The 15,377-nt window shown below is 35.2% G+C and overlaps 2 protein-coding genes across 8 annotated transcripts in view; one reads left to right on the top strand and one right to left on the bottom strand.

The window, feature by feature from the left end:
- The window catches only part of acad11 (acyl-CoA dehydrogenase family, member 11), a 133,747-nt gene that overhangs the window by 47,490 nt on the left and 70,880 nt on the right, over positions 1-15,377 (bottom strand). The window lies entirely within an intron of this gene.
- Positions 9-4,817, top strand: ackr4b (atypical chemokine receptor 4b). 3 transcript variants are annotated; one of them, XM_067377186.1, is made up of 3 exons: positions 140-366; positions 2,167-2,292; positions 2,398-4,817. In XM_067377186.1, the coding sequence occupies exons 2-3, from the start codon at positions 2,170-2,172 to the stop codon at positions 3,325-3,327; spliced, it is 1,053 nt and encodes a 350-aa protein (XP_067233287.1). In that variant the 5' UTR covers positions 140-366; positions 2,167-2,169; the 3' UTR covers positions 3,328-4,817. The 3 variants fall into 3 exon arrangements, with proteins under 3 accessions (XP_067233284.1, XP_067233287.1, XP_067233283.1); XM_067377183.1 differs by lacking the exon at positions 140-366 and adding an exon at positions 9-127 and having other exon boundaries at positions 2,167-4,816; XM_067377182.1 differs by having other exon boundaries at positions 142-366; positions 2,167-4,816.

Here is a 15,377-nt window from a genome sequence, read left to right as displayed (position 1 = left end):
CACACACAAACACACACCCGTGGCCGTCCTCTTGCCCCAGCTGCAATTATCAACAGAGTGTTTCACTTCTCTGGACTAAAGGCAGCTCTTTCCTGGACGGAGTGTGACTCAGACGCCACAAACAGAGGTAAGACACACCGCTGCATTTCACATGCAACAGTCGAATTCCAATCAAAGCTGCGGGTAGCTCAAAAACAAATAGTTCTGAGATAAACACTTAGTGTCACAGCTACACAGGGGACAGTCATGAGAGTAACTTTAGAGAACTGCCATTCAAAGTAAACACTGGATTAATAATACAGCAAACAAATTCCCAACAAAGTGACAACAGATGCTGAATTATGGACATTTACTTTGCTATCAAATGTGAGTATTTAGATTTCTTTAGTTGGTTTTATGTAAATTGTGATGTATTATTTGCTCTCATGTATTAAGTTAAGGCAAAGTCCTGCTTACCGATCCTCAAAAGGGTTTATGACAGGGAAGGTAAAGTTCAAAATAAACAATGACAGAAGAATTTAGGTTTCAGGAATACATTGTAAATATGACTCTATGAAAGATGTGTTTGCAAAGAAAGCTCTTGTTACTGTATGCCAGTGAGAAAGCAGAATGGAATGAGGGTTTACCTGTGCAGTGTTAAACTGACAGGATATACTGTAAGGGTGTAACAATCCCAGAGCTCCATAATACACAGAGGTAATACAATACATATTCAGTCATGGATTAAAGAATAAGAACAGTAGATTACATTTTCAGAGACACTCTTATTAAGCCTAAAGACTTGGACAAACTTCCTGCATTAACGGTTAAACTGCAACTTTTGCAGTTTAAAAGATACAAAGTACTATATACAAACAAACATTTCATATTTCTACAAAGTGGCCTGAAAAATTATCTGGACACATTTACCACCATTCAAAATGAAAGACAAATAGCACACTTTTTAAGCAAAATATTCCACAAAAAGCATTATTTTATCAATTTAAAAGTATAATATAGTATGTATATGACATTATGAAATGTACAGTGCAGTCCTCCTTAATGTGCAGAAATGTATGGCCCAAAAAAAAAAAAGGGGGCATACTATGTTGTTATTCATCAGAATTTCAAGCACAGGAGCCAAACCATTTCCTCAAGAAGAAAAAGTATCATCCCAAACAGCTGCTTTTCTGGAAGAGGCATGCAGATCATAATTAATCACTAGAAAAAGTTTTTTGAAAAGTTTTTGATCGATGTACAACATTTGGAAAGCATAGTGTGGTATATCAACTTTATCTTTCCCTGGTACTCTTCAAGTAACTAATGCATTTTATAGAAAAAATTATTGACTCAAAAAAGTAAAAAGGAATAGACAATAAACTACAAAAAAGCAATCTGCACTAAGGTAAAGATCTTTGGTTATACAGCTTGCTTTGCTTATCACCCAGACAAAATCTGCTCTGCTCGGCGCCCCTATTTAAAGAGCATGTGTTTAGCAGATTGGCAGGTACACTCAGTGCTATGTGCAACTCCAGATGAGCAGATGGCAAAAGTCAAGGATTTGCAATTTTGAAATGCAAACGACAATCAGACAAACAGACCAGCAGTAAGTTTTTCTAAAACCTTCACCTGAAAGCTTTCAGGGTTGTAAACTCTCCCCCGATCCATACAAACTATAGCAAAGCTACTGAGTGTATAATACGTTCAAAGCTCAATTGCCACAAAGCTGTCCATGCACTTTTTTTTCCACTTACACAGAAGAAAAATAAGCTTTTTAGCATTAATGCAGAAAAATAAAGAGCAAAAGATACACATTAGTTGTGTAACTGATTCTTTGGGTAGCATTTTATCATTCTCGTGTCGCCATTTTGTGAATTAATATATACTGCTACCATCAAACAGGAGATATAGAATTCCCTGATTGAAGGACTTGTGTATTGTTCTGAGATTGTAATGTTTAATGTATATTGTATGTGTTCTTTATGTGTATATATATATATATAGTAAGTCAAGCAAAAAAAAATTCAGACTCAGTCAGATAGTAAAGTGTTTATCGTATTGTATTGTATCGTATCATAAAAAAAAAAAAAAAAAAAAAAAAAAAAAAAATTTTTAAAGCTGTAAATAAAGATTATTGGAGTATCTAATACCATCAGCAATGTTTATGTTTGTCCTCTCTCTCTTTAGATCATGATGGAAGTCCTTTTAGATAACGAACATGACTACCATTACCACGACCATGACAACAGTTCTAACCACAGTGACTACAACGACATGGAATTTGAATTACACACAGTTTGCGACAAACAAGAGGTTCGGTCCTTTGCTGGGGTTTTTCTGCCAGTTGTCTATACACTAGCATTGATTCTGGGCCTGGCCGGAAATTCTATGGTCATTTTCATTTACCTTTCCCACAAGCGTTTACGGACCCTGACAGATGTCTTCATCCTCAACCTGGCCTTCGCAGACCTCCTCCTGCTCCTCACACTTCCCTTCTGGGCTGCGGATGCAGTGAACGGCTGGGAGATTGGCACAGCTGCCTGTAAGATCACCTCTGCCCTCTACACCACCAACTTCAGTTGTAGCATGCTGCTGCTAGCCTGCATTAGCATAGATCGCTATCGTGCGCTAGCCAGAGGCTCTACTGCCACCCACGCCCCAGCCAGGAACAATGGCCGCAGGCAGAGGATAATCATGTGCCTACTGGTTTGGGGGCTCGCCATTGTCCTGGGGTTGCCAGATATGGTGTTCTACACAGTGACGATGCAGAACTCGAGCGGACGTAACACCTGCCGGGCGGTTTATCCTCAAAGCATGGCACGGGCGGCTAAGGCAACTCTAGAAATTCTGGAAGTGTCTCTGAGCTTTCTTCTGCCTTTCCTGGTGATGATGTTCTGTTATTGTAGGGTGGGAGTTGTGTTGAGTCAGGCCGCTACAGCAGGGGTACGGAGCGGGAGAAGATGGCGAGCATTTCGGGTGTTGATAGCAGTAGTAGGGGTGTTTCTGTTGACCCAGCTCCCATATAATATGGTAAAACTGGTCAGAGCCCTGGATGTGATCTACATTTTAGTGACGGAATGTGAGCTGAGCAAAAACTTGGACCGGGCCAATCAAATTACTGAGAGTCTGGCCCTCACACATTGCTGCCTGAACCCAGTGCTCTACGTGTTTATCGGATCATCCTTTAAAATGCATGTTCTGAAGCTCGTCAAACGCTGTGGCCAGACAGGCAGAGGGTACCGGCATGGCAACGAGCAGCCCACTGTCGAGATCTCCCTTAAGTCAGGCACACAAACTCACACTCACACTTCGTCGGAAAATGAAGACACGAGTACGTTCACCATATGACATGGCAATAACTATGAGGACTGACAACTGTATACCAGGACATTATATCTAAATGTAAAGGTGTTTAAGTAACTTTGATATACAATGTTCATTAAGGCCAAAGTATACTTCAGTTTGGGGGTGAAAGATAGCATAGAGTGGTGTAGTGTCTGTACTTAGAAAAATCCGGCTGGGTGTGTACAGTATGCATGTACTATGCTGATGATGACATTTATGATGTGCACTGTATGCATACCCTAACATACATGTACAAAAACTATACTTATGGCTTAAAGGGTTAGTTCACCAAAAAATATACAATTCTGTCATTAATTTCTCACCCTCATGTCATTCCAAAACCATAAGACGTTTGTTCATCTTCGGAATACAAATGAAGATCTTTTTGATGAAATCTGAGAGCCTTCTTTCCCTCCATAGACAGCTACGCAACTGAAACTCTGAAGCTTCAAAGAGTTCATAAAGAGATTGTAAAAGTAATCCATATGAATTGAGCAGTTTAGTCCACATTTTCTGAAGAGATCTGATCACTTTATATGATGTACAGATTGAATTTAGTGAATTTATTCACATATAAACATTGATCAGTGAACATAAACAGAAGTTCAACTGAACCTGCTTGACACACACAAACAAACCTATTCTTGAAGCTTAAACGTGCTGCATAACACGAGAATAAACCTCATTGGTTCTTACAAAAATGTTTGAGTTTCCATTGGTTTATAACAACTGATGTGTGAGTTGATGAATGTTTATGTGAATAAAATCCTAAATTCAATCTGTTCATCTTATAAAGCGATCCTGTCTCTTCAGAAAATGTGGACTAAACTGCTCAATTGATTTGGATTAGTTTTACGATCTCTTAATGAACTTTTTGAAGCATCAAAGTTTCAGTTGCATAGCCATCGATGGAGGGACAGAAAGATTTGAAAGATTGTTCCAAAGATGAACAAAAGTCTTACGGGTTTGGAATGGCATGAGGGTGAGTAATTAATAACAGAATTTTCACTTTTGGGCGAAATTGTCTATGACATTGTCTATTTCATGTTTAATGAGATCTTTCATTATATGTCTACAGTTCAAAGCATGCTGTTTATCAGTAAAGTGAATCTGTGCCCACAGAATTCCACGGAAAACTCTGCAGAACCTGTTGTTAACAAGCCTTGTGTGTTTATTAAATGTTTTAGCTACTAATGGTCTCTGCTAACAATATTGCTATTTACTCAGTTTGAGTTAATAATATTCCACAAAATTCCCACAATCAGTGCAGAAAATGTAAAAAACAGTGCACAGATTCCATGTGGGCATATTTATCAGTTATTATATTGACTACATAAAGAAAGTGTATAGTGAACTCCGGGACCTTTGCAGAAAAGATACCCTGTGTCCAAGACGTTACATATTTGTACAGTAATAATATATATCTTCAATGTAAATATATTTTTAGATTAAAGCATACTCATACACTTGGAGTTGTATTGGAGTTTTGTAGTTTTATGCTGATTTCAAGTTACATATGTGCTTTCAAGGTCTGTACAAAAACACAATACACAGACATACACAAGTCACATGAATGGAAGATTGTGCTTTATGCACAAGATAGAAGCCACAGCATCTGATTCTGGTTGTAAGTGTGTGGCTTTGAAGGAGAGTTTACGAATACATGGGGAGGTTATTATGACAGAGCAGATGATATGTGGAAAGCAGACTGGAAAAAGAGGTCCAGAACAATACAAGGGTCAACCATAATTTTATTTAAATGCAGAAAAATAACTAAAAGAAAAAAAAAAGTAAAAGCAGAAAGAGAGACATGGAGAGAGAAACTATGGAGAGTTTTTGGGCTTAATGAGCAGGGTTTTCGACATAAACAGCCACATGTTTTACTTTTATGAATTATTAATGTCTGGTGCTCTTAAGAGACTAGCCTTTAAGTCCCTCCTCTTAAAAAGACAATTGAAAGTTGATGTTATTTCAGAAAACTGTTGATTTGAGGGCATTTAGATAATACAGTTAAAGCAACACTTTATTAAGAACAGGTCTACTTCTGCTGCAACAGTCGCCCAAACAGGAAAAAAAAAAAAAGAAAAAAAAAAATTACAGCAGGTCATTTTATCCATCGGTAATTGACTGGATCATAATTTCATGCCAAAAGTAGGACAGGCAGTTAAAAGGGCTGAAAAGGAAGGAATCATGAGCCAAAAAGTAAAGTAATTTAGGAGACAGTTAATTGCAAGTTATTACATTTTGAAGAAAGATTACAAAGATAAAACTTTATAACACACATGAATAAAACACGCACAAAAAAACATGAATATGAATTAAGAAAGAAAAGTAACATATTATGAATTAGTCATTTTGATTTCATGTTGACTTTAAAATGTAAATATACTCAGACCCTGGCAGAGGTCACACTGAGCAGCTGAAGAATAATTTAACAGCTTATCTAAAGCGCAGATGGTGAGGAACTGGAAAAAAGTCAGTTCATTGGAAAAAGACAAGAGGCAAAAAAACAAAGAATATCATGTAGGCATGACAAATGAAAATTTAGTCATAAATCTAAAGCCAAATCAGGTGATTCAGGCCAATAATGTGTCATGCAGACCACATAAACAAACACATATTCAGCCTCACAACTCTTGATAGTGTAGCATTCATGATATTGCATGTGTGGGTGTCTATTTTTGCAGGGGAGTGCCTCTTATTCCACCAAAACAAATGTCAATTGTGTATGTTCATGCCTTACAGCATCAGGACATTGTCATAGCATGATCAGAAGCTGTTACTATAATGACAGAATGTTTACTACAAATGACTAGATTTCTCTGTTTGTGAGTGGGTGTTCAGACACAAGCATGGCCTGAATGTGACACCCATGTGTGGGATGTAATGACACATGAAGCGATTGCACAATGTGTCATTGTTTTGTTCGGAAACCCTTTCCCATCCATTTCAACTTGAAACATTAAAGGGGTCTTAAAGGGGTCTATATATCAGAGATTGCGTTAGACTTTAACATTGTCCGTCATTTTGACGGACAGGGTCGTAAAAATTCCGTCAAAATCTATTATTACCCGTCATTTTAATTTTCATATTTTAATTATAATAACACATTTAATTGCTTTAATTTTTGTTCACATTTTCATTTTTTAATTATGAACCTACAGGACGATATAGGCTTATCCATGTATTTTGAAGAACAGATTAACAGATTAGACTGCATAGCTTTTCATGTTCAATACCACATCCCACAGCAGTGTTGGGCACATTACTTTAAAAAGTAATTAGTTATAGTTACTAGTTACTTCTCACAAATAGTAATGCAGTTAGTAAATGAGTTACATCATTATAAAATTAATTAATTACCAGGGAAAGTAACTATTGCGTTAATTTAAAAAAAAATAAAAAATTCAAATATATAAATAACTTGGATGCCCCTAATTTTAAATATAAGTCTAAAAATAAATTATTCTTGATCTGACTCGTGACTCATGATCCACTCTTGCTTACTACATGAAATTTCTCTGTACTGTACTATAGGCTACGTGTTGGTAGCCATTAAAGAAAACGTAGTTTCATATTTATGTTTAAATAGTTCTATGTTATGTTTGAAATTAATTTATTTGATTATGAAAAGTGAACAGCATGAGTTAGATGCATCATAAGATGCGCAATGTATCGGGAGACATGATGGAGTGTGTCAGACATGATTTTGACCACTTCATAAAGTTTTGTTTTGTAGGAAGCCTTTCTTTAAAGTGAATTTTGTTTTGTAAAAATTGTATCTTAATTTTAATCAATGTTTCATCAACCAATTGCCTGGATGTAATAAATAAGATGCAAATATAGCAGAAAATATAATCATGACATGGAGGCAACCATGCCAGTTCACTGGCACGTGAACTGGAGCATGAACTGAAACTCAGCGTACAGGCTAGGCTACTTGCCTCAGAGACGTGAAAAATATATCTATAAAAGCTTGAAATATCTACTTTAACAAAAACAAAACAATTCAAAATGAAAAGAAATAGGCTCCTCTGATTATGTAGACCAAACCGAATGAAATGTGAATTCTCTCTCTAAGCGCGTCCACTTTGAGGAGATGATGATGAGAGTCAAATATCAACTTCATCTTTGCAGCTGACACTGATTCAGAAAGCATTACTTTATTAATAAACAATTAAAATGTCTCCTTGCTGTTTTGGTCACATTCATAAAACCAATATCGATTCGTAAATCCCAGTCGATCCTTTGGCTATATGCTGTTTTCAGTTGATGAATAAACAGTAGGCTACATAGTGCGCCTCCCAATCCAATAAATCGCAATAGGATTAAAGCTTTGTGTTGCTTTTGATATGGAACAAAGTCCAAATTCTGTCCATGTCATTAAGAAATTCAAGCAATAAATACTGTTTTGGTGCTCTTTAATATGGCGTGGTAGATCGTTAGCTTCTGGGCACTCACCTTTGCGTTAGTTGGACATAATTACAGTTACAATTTACAACAGATCACCCTCAGTGTAATCTGTCAACGTGACGGACGGCCTTCAGATTTTTCCGTCATTGATAAAAAATTCTGTTATTTATAAAAAAAGCCAGTTATTTATATATTTTGCTGTAGTGTGTCAATAGGAAATATCCGTTCACATTTCCAAACATTCATTTTGCCATTAATTGTAACAATCCAGTGAGATTTTTTAATACACAATAAGACTGATAACAGCCGGTGCTCCACATGGAGATCAGAGCTCACCATCATCAAATCCATCTGTGATTACATGAAAAACATATGAAACCGAGACAAATCAAATCCAATTCAAACCAAGAAGAACTGTGGCTGTGTCTCCAAGAGATTTTAAGAAACCTGCCTCCAAAGCTACCTGAAAAATGATGCCCAAGTGTACCTGGACAAGAGCTGTTTTAAATGCAAAGGGTGGTCACACAAAATATTGTTTCGATTTAGTCAATATAAGTTAATTGATAAATAAAATCTATTTACAACAATATTTTTTAAAAACATCCTTACTTTACAGCATTTTTACAGTGTGCCTAAAACTCTTCACAGTATATCTTTGCAGATAGGTTTCTTCAAGCATCTTAAAGACATTGCCACAGTTCTCCTGGATTTAGTTTGTCTCAGTTTTATCTGTTTCTTCATGTAATCACAGACGGATTCCATGATGGTGAGATCAGATCACTGTGTGGAGTATCGGCTGTTGTCAGACTCCTTGTGTATTCAAAAATCTCACTGGATTATTACAATTAATGGCAAAATGAATGTTTGGAAATGCGAACGGATATTTCCTATTGATACACTACAGCAAAAGATATACAAACCCGATTCCAAAAAAGTTGGGACACTGTACAAATTGTGAATAAAAACAGAATGCAATGATGTGGAAGTTTCAAATTTCAATATTTTATTCAGAATACAACATAGATGACATATCAAATGTTTAAAGTGAGAAAATGTATAATTTTAAGGGAAAAATAAGTTTTAAATTTTATGGCATCAACACATCTCAAAAAAGTTGTGACAAGGCCATGTTTACCACTGTGTGGCATCCCCTCTTCTTTTTATAACAGTCTGCAAATGTCTGGGGACTGAGGAGACAAGTTGCTCAAGTTTAGGAATAGGAATGTTGTCCAATTCTTCTCTAATACAGGCTTCTAGTTGCTCAACTGTCTTAAGTCTTCTTTGTCGCATCTTCCTCTTTATGATGCGCCAAATGTTTTCTATGGGTGAAAGATCTGGACTGCAGGCTGTTCATTTCAGTACCCGGATCCTTCTTCTACGCAGCCATGATGTTGTAATTGATGCAGTATGTATTCTGGCATTGTCATGTCATTGTCTTCCCTGAAAGAGACGATGTCTGGATGGGAGCATATGTTGTTCTAGAACTTGGATATACCTTTCAGCATTGATGGTGCCTTTCCAGATCTGTAAGCTGCCCATGCCACACACACTCATGCAACCCCATACCATCAGAGATGCAGGCTTCTGAACTGAGCACTGATAACAAATTGGGTTGCCCTCTTTAGTCCGGATGACATGGCGTTCCAGTTTTCCAAAAAGAACTTCAAATTTTGATTCGTCTGACCACAGAACAGTTTTCCACTTTGTCACAGTCAATTTTAAATGAGCCTTGGCCCAGAGAAAAGGCCTGTTTAGATATTGCTTCTTTTTTGACCTATAGAGTTTTAGCCGGCAACGACTAGATTTCCATTACAGTAGCATTCCTGTATGTGATGCAGTGCCGTCTAATAACTTCAAACTCTTTGCAATTTTTCTCTGAGAACCTCCTTTCTGATATTGCTCCACTATTTTTCTTGACTTCTGAGAGACACTGCCACTCTGAGAGGCTCTTTTTATACCCAATCATGTTGCCAATTGACCTAATAAGTTGCAAATTGGTCCTCCAGCTGTTCCTTATATGTACATTTAACTTTTCCAGCCTCTTATTGCTACCTGTCCCAACTTTTTTGGAATGTGTAGCTCTCATGAAATCCAAAATGAGCCAATATTTGGCATGACATTTCAAAATGTCTCACTTTCAACATTTGATATGTTATCTATATTCTATTGTGAATAAAATATAAGTTTGAGATTTGTAAATTATTGCATTCCTTTTTTATTCCCAATTTGTTCAGTGTCCCAACTTTTTTGGAATCGGGTTTGTAAATAACTGGCTTAAAACATTTTTTGGGGGTGAAAATACTGACTTGCCCAAGACTTTTGCACAGTACTGTATAATTATATATATATACATCCATACATATACATATATATACACACACACACACACACACACACATATACATATATATAAGTTTGTATATGCAGCAGTGTATATATCTAGCGCTGTATTTGATCTAACACAATTAAAAGCAAAAGGTAATGAAAAAAAAAAAAAAATCTGTCAGTTAGACAAAGGTCTGATATTACATTTCTTTCCACCTCACTTCTAAAAAAAATGGCTACACCCCTTGTTTCTGTGCCCGGGGCCCAATATTTGGTGCTATGCCCCTACTTGGAATTAAATGCCCACTGCTATGATTGAGTAACAGTTTTGCATATTAGAATAATTTTCAATGTCCCTGCCGTTGGAACATATGGAACTGTTTTGAAAACTTCTGATGCCGAAAAAATGGCAACCAATGAAATTCAGCCATACATGTTTGAGCCAGAGTCTGATACCAAATCAGAAGAACCCAATAAACCTACACCTCAAATACCAAGGATACTTCAGTCTGCCACAGCATGGTAATTAATAATTTATTTAAATTTATTCCTTATGTATTCGTGAGATAGTTATTACATTATATTAGTGTTTAAACAAAAACTATACAGAAAGATGTTTCTCTCATTACATAGCTGAAACATCTGCCCAATTGTGAAACATGTATCCATATTACATATGCTTTAAGTCTTGTTTGTGGAAATGAAGTTTAAGTACTTGGAGTTACCAGAGTTATAGTTGGCAAAGGATAACTCAAAGTGGTTTGAGTTGTTGCAGTGAATTATGAATGAATGTACCATATCGTTTGTCGCACTGTTGTTCACCATTTTCAAAAGTGAAAGTAAAGCAAGTACATATCAAATGATCTGTAACATCCAAAGCAATAGTGACACATGGTAAAAAAAAGTATAACTTACTGTCAAACCCGATATAGTTGGCAATGCATCATCTTTTATTTTCAGTCTCTCTGAAAAGCCTGTATCAAACTAAGTTTTGTTTAAAAACACATCCTCAGTAAAAATGAAGCGAACAAACGAACAGTGTCTTACTGATGCAATCTGGAACTTTTTAAAAAAAATAAAGTTCATATACACTTGCCTAATGTTAGGACCAAGGAAGGCAATGCAAAGACTTTTCCACGATTTAGCACTGCACAACATCTTGTAATCCTCAGAGGCATCTCTATCATTTTATTGCTTGAGTAATCCTGCATTTGTGCCTCTCTCGTATTCACTCACCACCTACTATATGAGCAAATGATGTAGAAGTAGGTGTTGATCTTCTGCAGAGGCTGTCTTTTGTCACACTATGATGTCATACTGAGGCAAAATCTGAAACGAGTCATTTTAGCAGCTTGGTTTCAATAAAAGCTGTTTTTGGACTAACAAAGAATTTTTCCCTCAGTTTCACAGCCATTTTTTCCTTGTGCTTGGGAGTTTGTCATTTTCTCCATGCTCATATATTAATATTCATTATTCTGTATAATGAGTATGTTGTACGTCTCTGTTTCATTGTTTGTTCTCTCCCTTCTTCTCCCCCCCTCTACACTCCCACTTTTCCAGAGCTTTACATGCCCATTTTCACAGAGTTTTTTCAAGTCATAGGTGTGAACGACCAGGGTAAAACAGGGGGTTTCATGACCCTTTAAAATTAGTCTCAGACTAAAATGCATGTTTGAGCTGTTTTAACAAAGCAACTTGCACTGACATATCTTAAAATATGTCAGTTCCATTTTTTTTTCTTTTTTCGTCTGAAGATGCACACCAATAATGTTTTTTTTTTTTTTTTCAAAGGCACATTTATAAAAGCTACTTAAATGTCCTAATTGAACTGAACCCTAATCCTGGCTTAATCTAAGACCAGTCTGTGAAACCAGGCCTCTGAGTTCTAAAATATACATGATGTTTTATAGTACAGTGACCTCTTCAAGGAAATTGGAACACTTAATTATTTTGTAAAATATAATAATAATACTACTTTGTCTAATTATATAATATATAATTTAAAATTATATAACAATATAATTAAATTATGAGATATATTTAATATTAATAATAGCTGTTATTAAAATATTTCTAATTAATTTATAAATAATTTTATAATTATATTTTTCTTATAAACATAATATTGAACATATTAATATATATTAAATATACAGTATAAATATAATATAAAATATGTGTAGTATATAATTTATAATTTAAATATAAAAAATATAAAAATATAATTTATTCATTATTGCATATACAAAGACACATTTACTTTTATTAATATTAGTTAATAATTTGATTAACCATTATATTAATTTTATAAGAAATTAATTGGATTACATTTTTAACAACCCTAATTTTTTGTCAAACAGTTTTGTCTTCTGTTCTGCACTCTTAAGCCCCCATCCCTTTTCTCCATTTTTTCCCCTTTCCACTAATCAGTAACTACCACTCTCAAAAGAACCGCACTGCCCTCACCAATTAAGTTATGCTAGAGGCTTCAGCATGCACATGGAAGCACACTAAGCCTCAGGGCTCCTTGGGCCTATTCTTTCCAGTGACGGTAATGGTGGTCTGAAAACAATTGTACACAAGCATGAACGAGTAAAGGAGCTGTGAAAAGTTAAAGTTCAATACCACCAGATATGCACAAACCTCACCATAGGTCTGGGAGCTACCAAAGGAAATTGTCTATCCCGAGAAAGAAAAGTGAAAAGTAGGAAAAGAGGAAAAAATGGGATGGCAAAAAAAACATTTAGAGGGCAGCTAGCTCAGCCTTCTCATTTTTGTGGCTTTGTGGATGTAGCGGAAGTCGCAAAAGAAAAGGATATGAGAATGGTTGAAAGAGAAGAGAGTAGAAGGCCAAGGGTAAAGATGACAGCTGTCTGGTTCTGTTTTTGCTCACAGTGATGAGTTAATGTCTAAAACGTACAGAAAGTTAATTCAGAAAACAATGACAGGAAGAGTAAAGAGTACTATGAGGAGGACACAAAAAATACTTTCACACAACTAGCGATGACAAAAGACTGTACTGATCATTGGAATACATGGAATTAGGCAGGGATGAAATTTGTTTTGATGAAACCTGTAAACATTTCCTGTAAAAACTATGAAATTGTTGAGTCTCATGGGTGATAATGCAAGTCTTAAGACAGCAGCGCATTGACCAACTCAAAATACATTGATAATGGTAGGTAATGTCATACTTTTAGGTCATTTTGAACACAAAAAACACAGCAAAAAAAAGGTTTCAGAATTCACATTGTATAGTATGTGCAACAGCAAAGAGCTTGTTTACATTTTTTTATTTTTTTTATTTTTACATACTTCACCTTTAATCATATCAGTTTAGGACACTAATCTAAAGATCTAAATTGGACACGACAAATAAAAAACACTATGGTGTCAATTCAAATGTATGCCAGAAGTACTTTTTAAATTAATAATTAAAAATAAGTATAACATAATTAGTGTAAGCAGCCTATTATAAATAAAAAATAAAATTTAATTATTATAAATATAAGTAGGCTATAATAAATACAAATATCAGTATTCTTTAAAAAAATAAGTTGAAATTATGCAAACTGATGACTATCGATTAACATCCTCTGATAGGCCTAGTTACAGTAGGACTGTCTTAAACAATTTATACGTTTTCATAAAAAAAAAAAATCCCTATGGAGAAAATGAAATACTATGAAAATAGTTTTAGTTATGATTTTTCCCCCATTTGGTTAAGTCAAGTCCGTTTTGTATCAAATATAATGTGATTGAGATCGAGATTGAGATTTGGTAGCAGCTCATTTTTCCTCTTGGGTGAGTGATCTGCTCACAGCTTAACCTGCCATGAAATCCGCCATAGGCCAGAAAACAAATGAGAACGTGGGACAATGATGACGTTCCATAACAAAAGTGCGAAGGCGCAAAAGCTGCTGTAGATCAGCTTACCCGGAAGTCTCCGTAACTGGCAGATTTAAAGAAAATTACTGTCGTTTGGCAAATAAATAAATTACGGACAGCTTCATACGCATTACCAATCATGTTGGCTTTATGTACACCTTAAACAAGGGATTTAATAGTAATTAATATTAATTGCTGAGTACACAAATGGCTTGGGTATGCAGAGCATTCACAGCTTATATGGTCCACATGCCAGTGAGATAGATATATATATATATATAGGGGCGTAGTTTGTGGGGGGATGGGGGGAGGTAACCCCCCCCAATATTTCAACATAAAAATCAAAGTAGATCAGATGAAAAATATGTAGAATTAATTTATTTTGAAGCAATAATTTAGTTTCTATTCAAATATGAGTTTGTCATAATAAATTAGAGAAAAAAATACTCCCCCTCCATTGAACCGATTGGTAACGTCCAACCAATGCGCGTCGCACTTTCACCAAAACAACACGAGTGGCGCTCTACTGTTTGAATGAGAGAGTACGGGTATCTCAAAAAATGAAGAGAACCGTTGCCCAGCCAACTATATTAAACTGCTGGTCAAAGAGAGACGTTAAAAAGAATAAAGCATGTAACGTTACTGAGAAGGAGGTATGAGGTACACTCCGCATATATTTTAGCTAGCTAATCCATTGCAATTCAGCCATAACTAACAGTGTAACTGCAACCAGTTACCAAAACAGCCGTCTGTTTTGTTAGTTCATGTTTTAATAGTGTCTGTATTTATCAATGACAAAAGTTGTTTTCGTCCTAAATTAATCTGACTTTTGAACGAATTGGCTGAATGAACGATTTAAGTGACTGACTCAATAAAAAAAGTGAATCGCTGCCGCCTACTGGCGGTTTCAATATTTAACATAACTTTTTAGAATCACAGTTATGTTAGAATTTGATGAATGATTATACATAAATTTAGATAGATAGATAGATAGATAGATAGATAGATAGATAGATAGATAGATAGATAGATAGATAGATAGATAGATAGATAGATAAGAAATAAATTATCCAATAAACGTTACACACAAAACAGATTATTTTTTTAATAAAAAAATTAAATAAATAACAGACAACATACCAACGTTCAACCCCCCAATGTTGAAACCAAATCTAAGCCCTTGTGTGTATATATATATATATATATATATATATATATATATTATATATATATATATATATATATATATATATATATATATATATATATATATACAACTGTTGCAATGTGATGATCGCACTAAGCCATATCACATTCTCACAACTATGCATTGTCAAAATTCATTAAAAAAAGGTTTAAAAAGTTATGAGGCAAATGTAGTAACACCGTTTCAACTTTCAACACAAATTTTGACTCACATTTGGTGT

The sequence above is a fragment of the Chanodichthys erythropterus genome, chromosome 23, assembly GCF_024489055.1.
Source record: "Chanodichthys erythropterus isolate Z2021 chromosome 23, ASM2448905v1, whole genome shotgun sequence".
In the NCBI taxonomy this organism is placed as follows: domain Eukaryota; kingdom Metazoa; phylum Chordata; class Actinopteri; order Cypriniformes; family Xenocyprididae; genus Chanodichthys; species Chanodichthys erythropterus.
The sequence above is the reverse complement of the archived record's forward strand: the minus strand, read 5'-3'. Positions and strand labels throughout refer to the sequence as shown.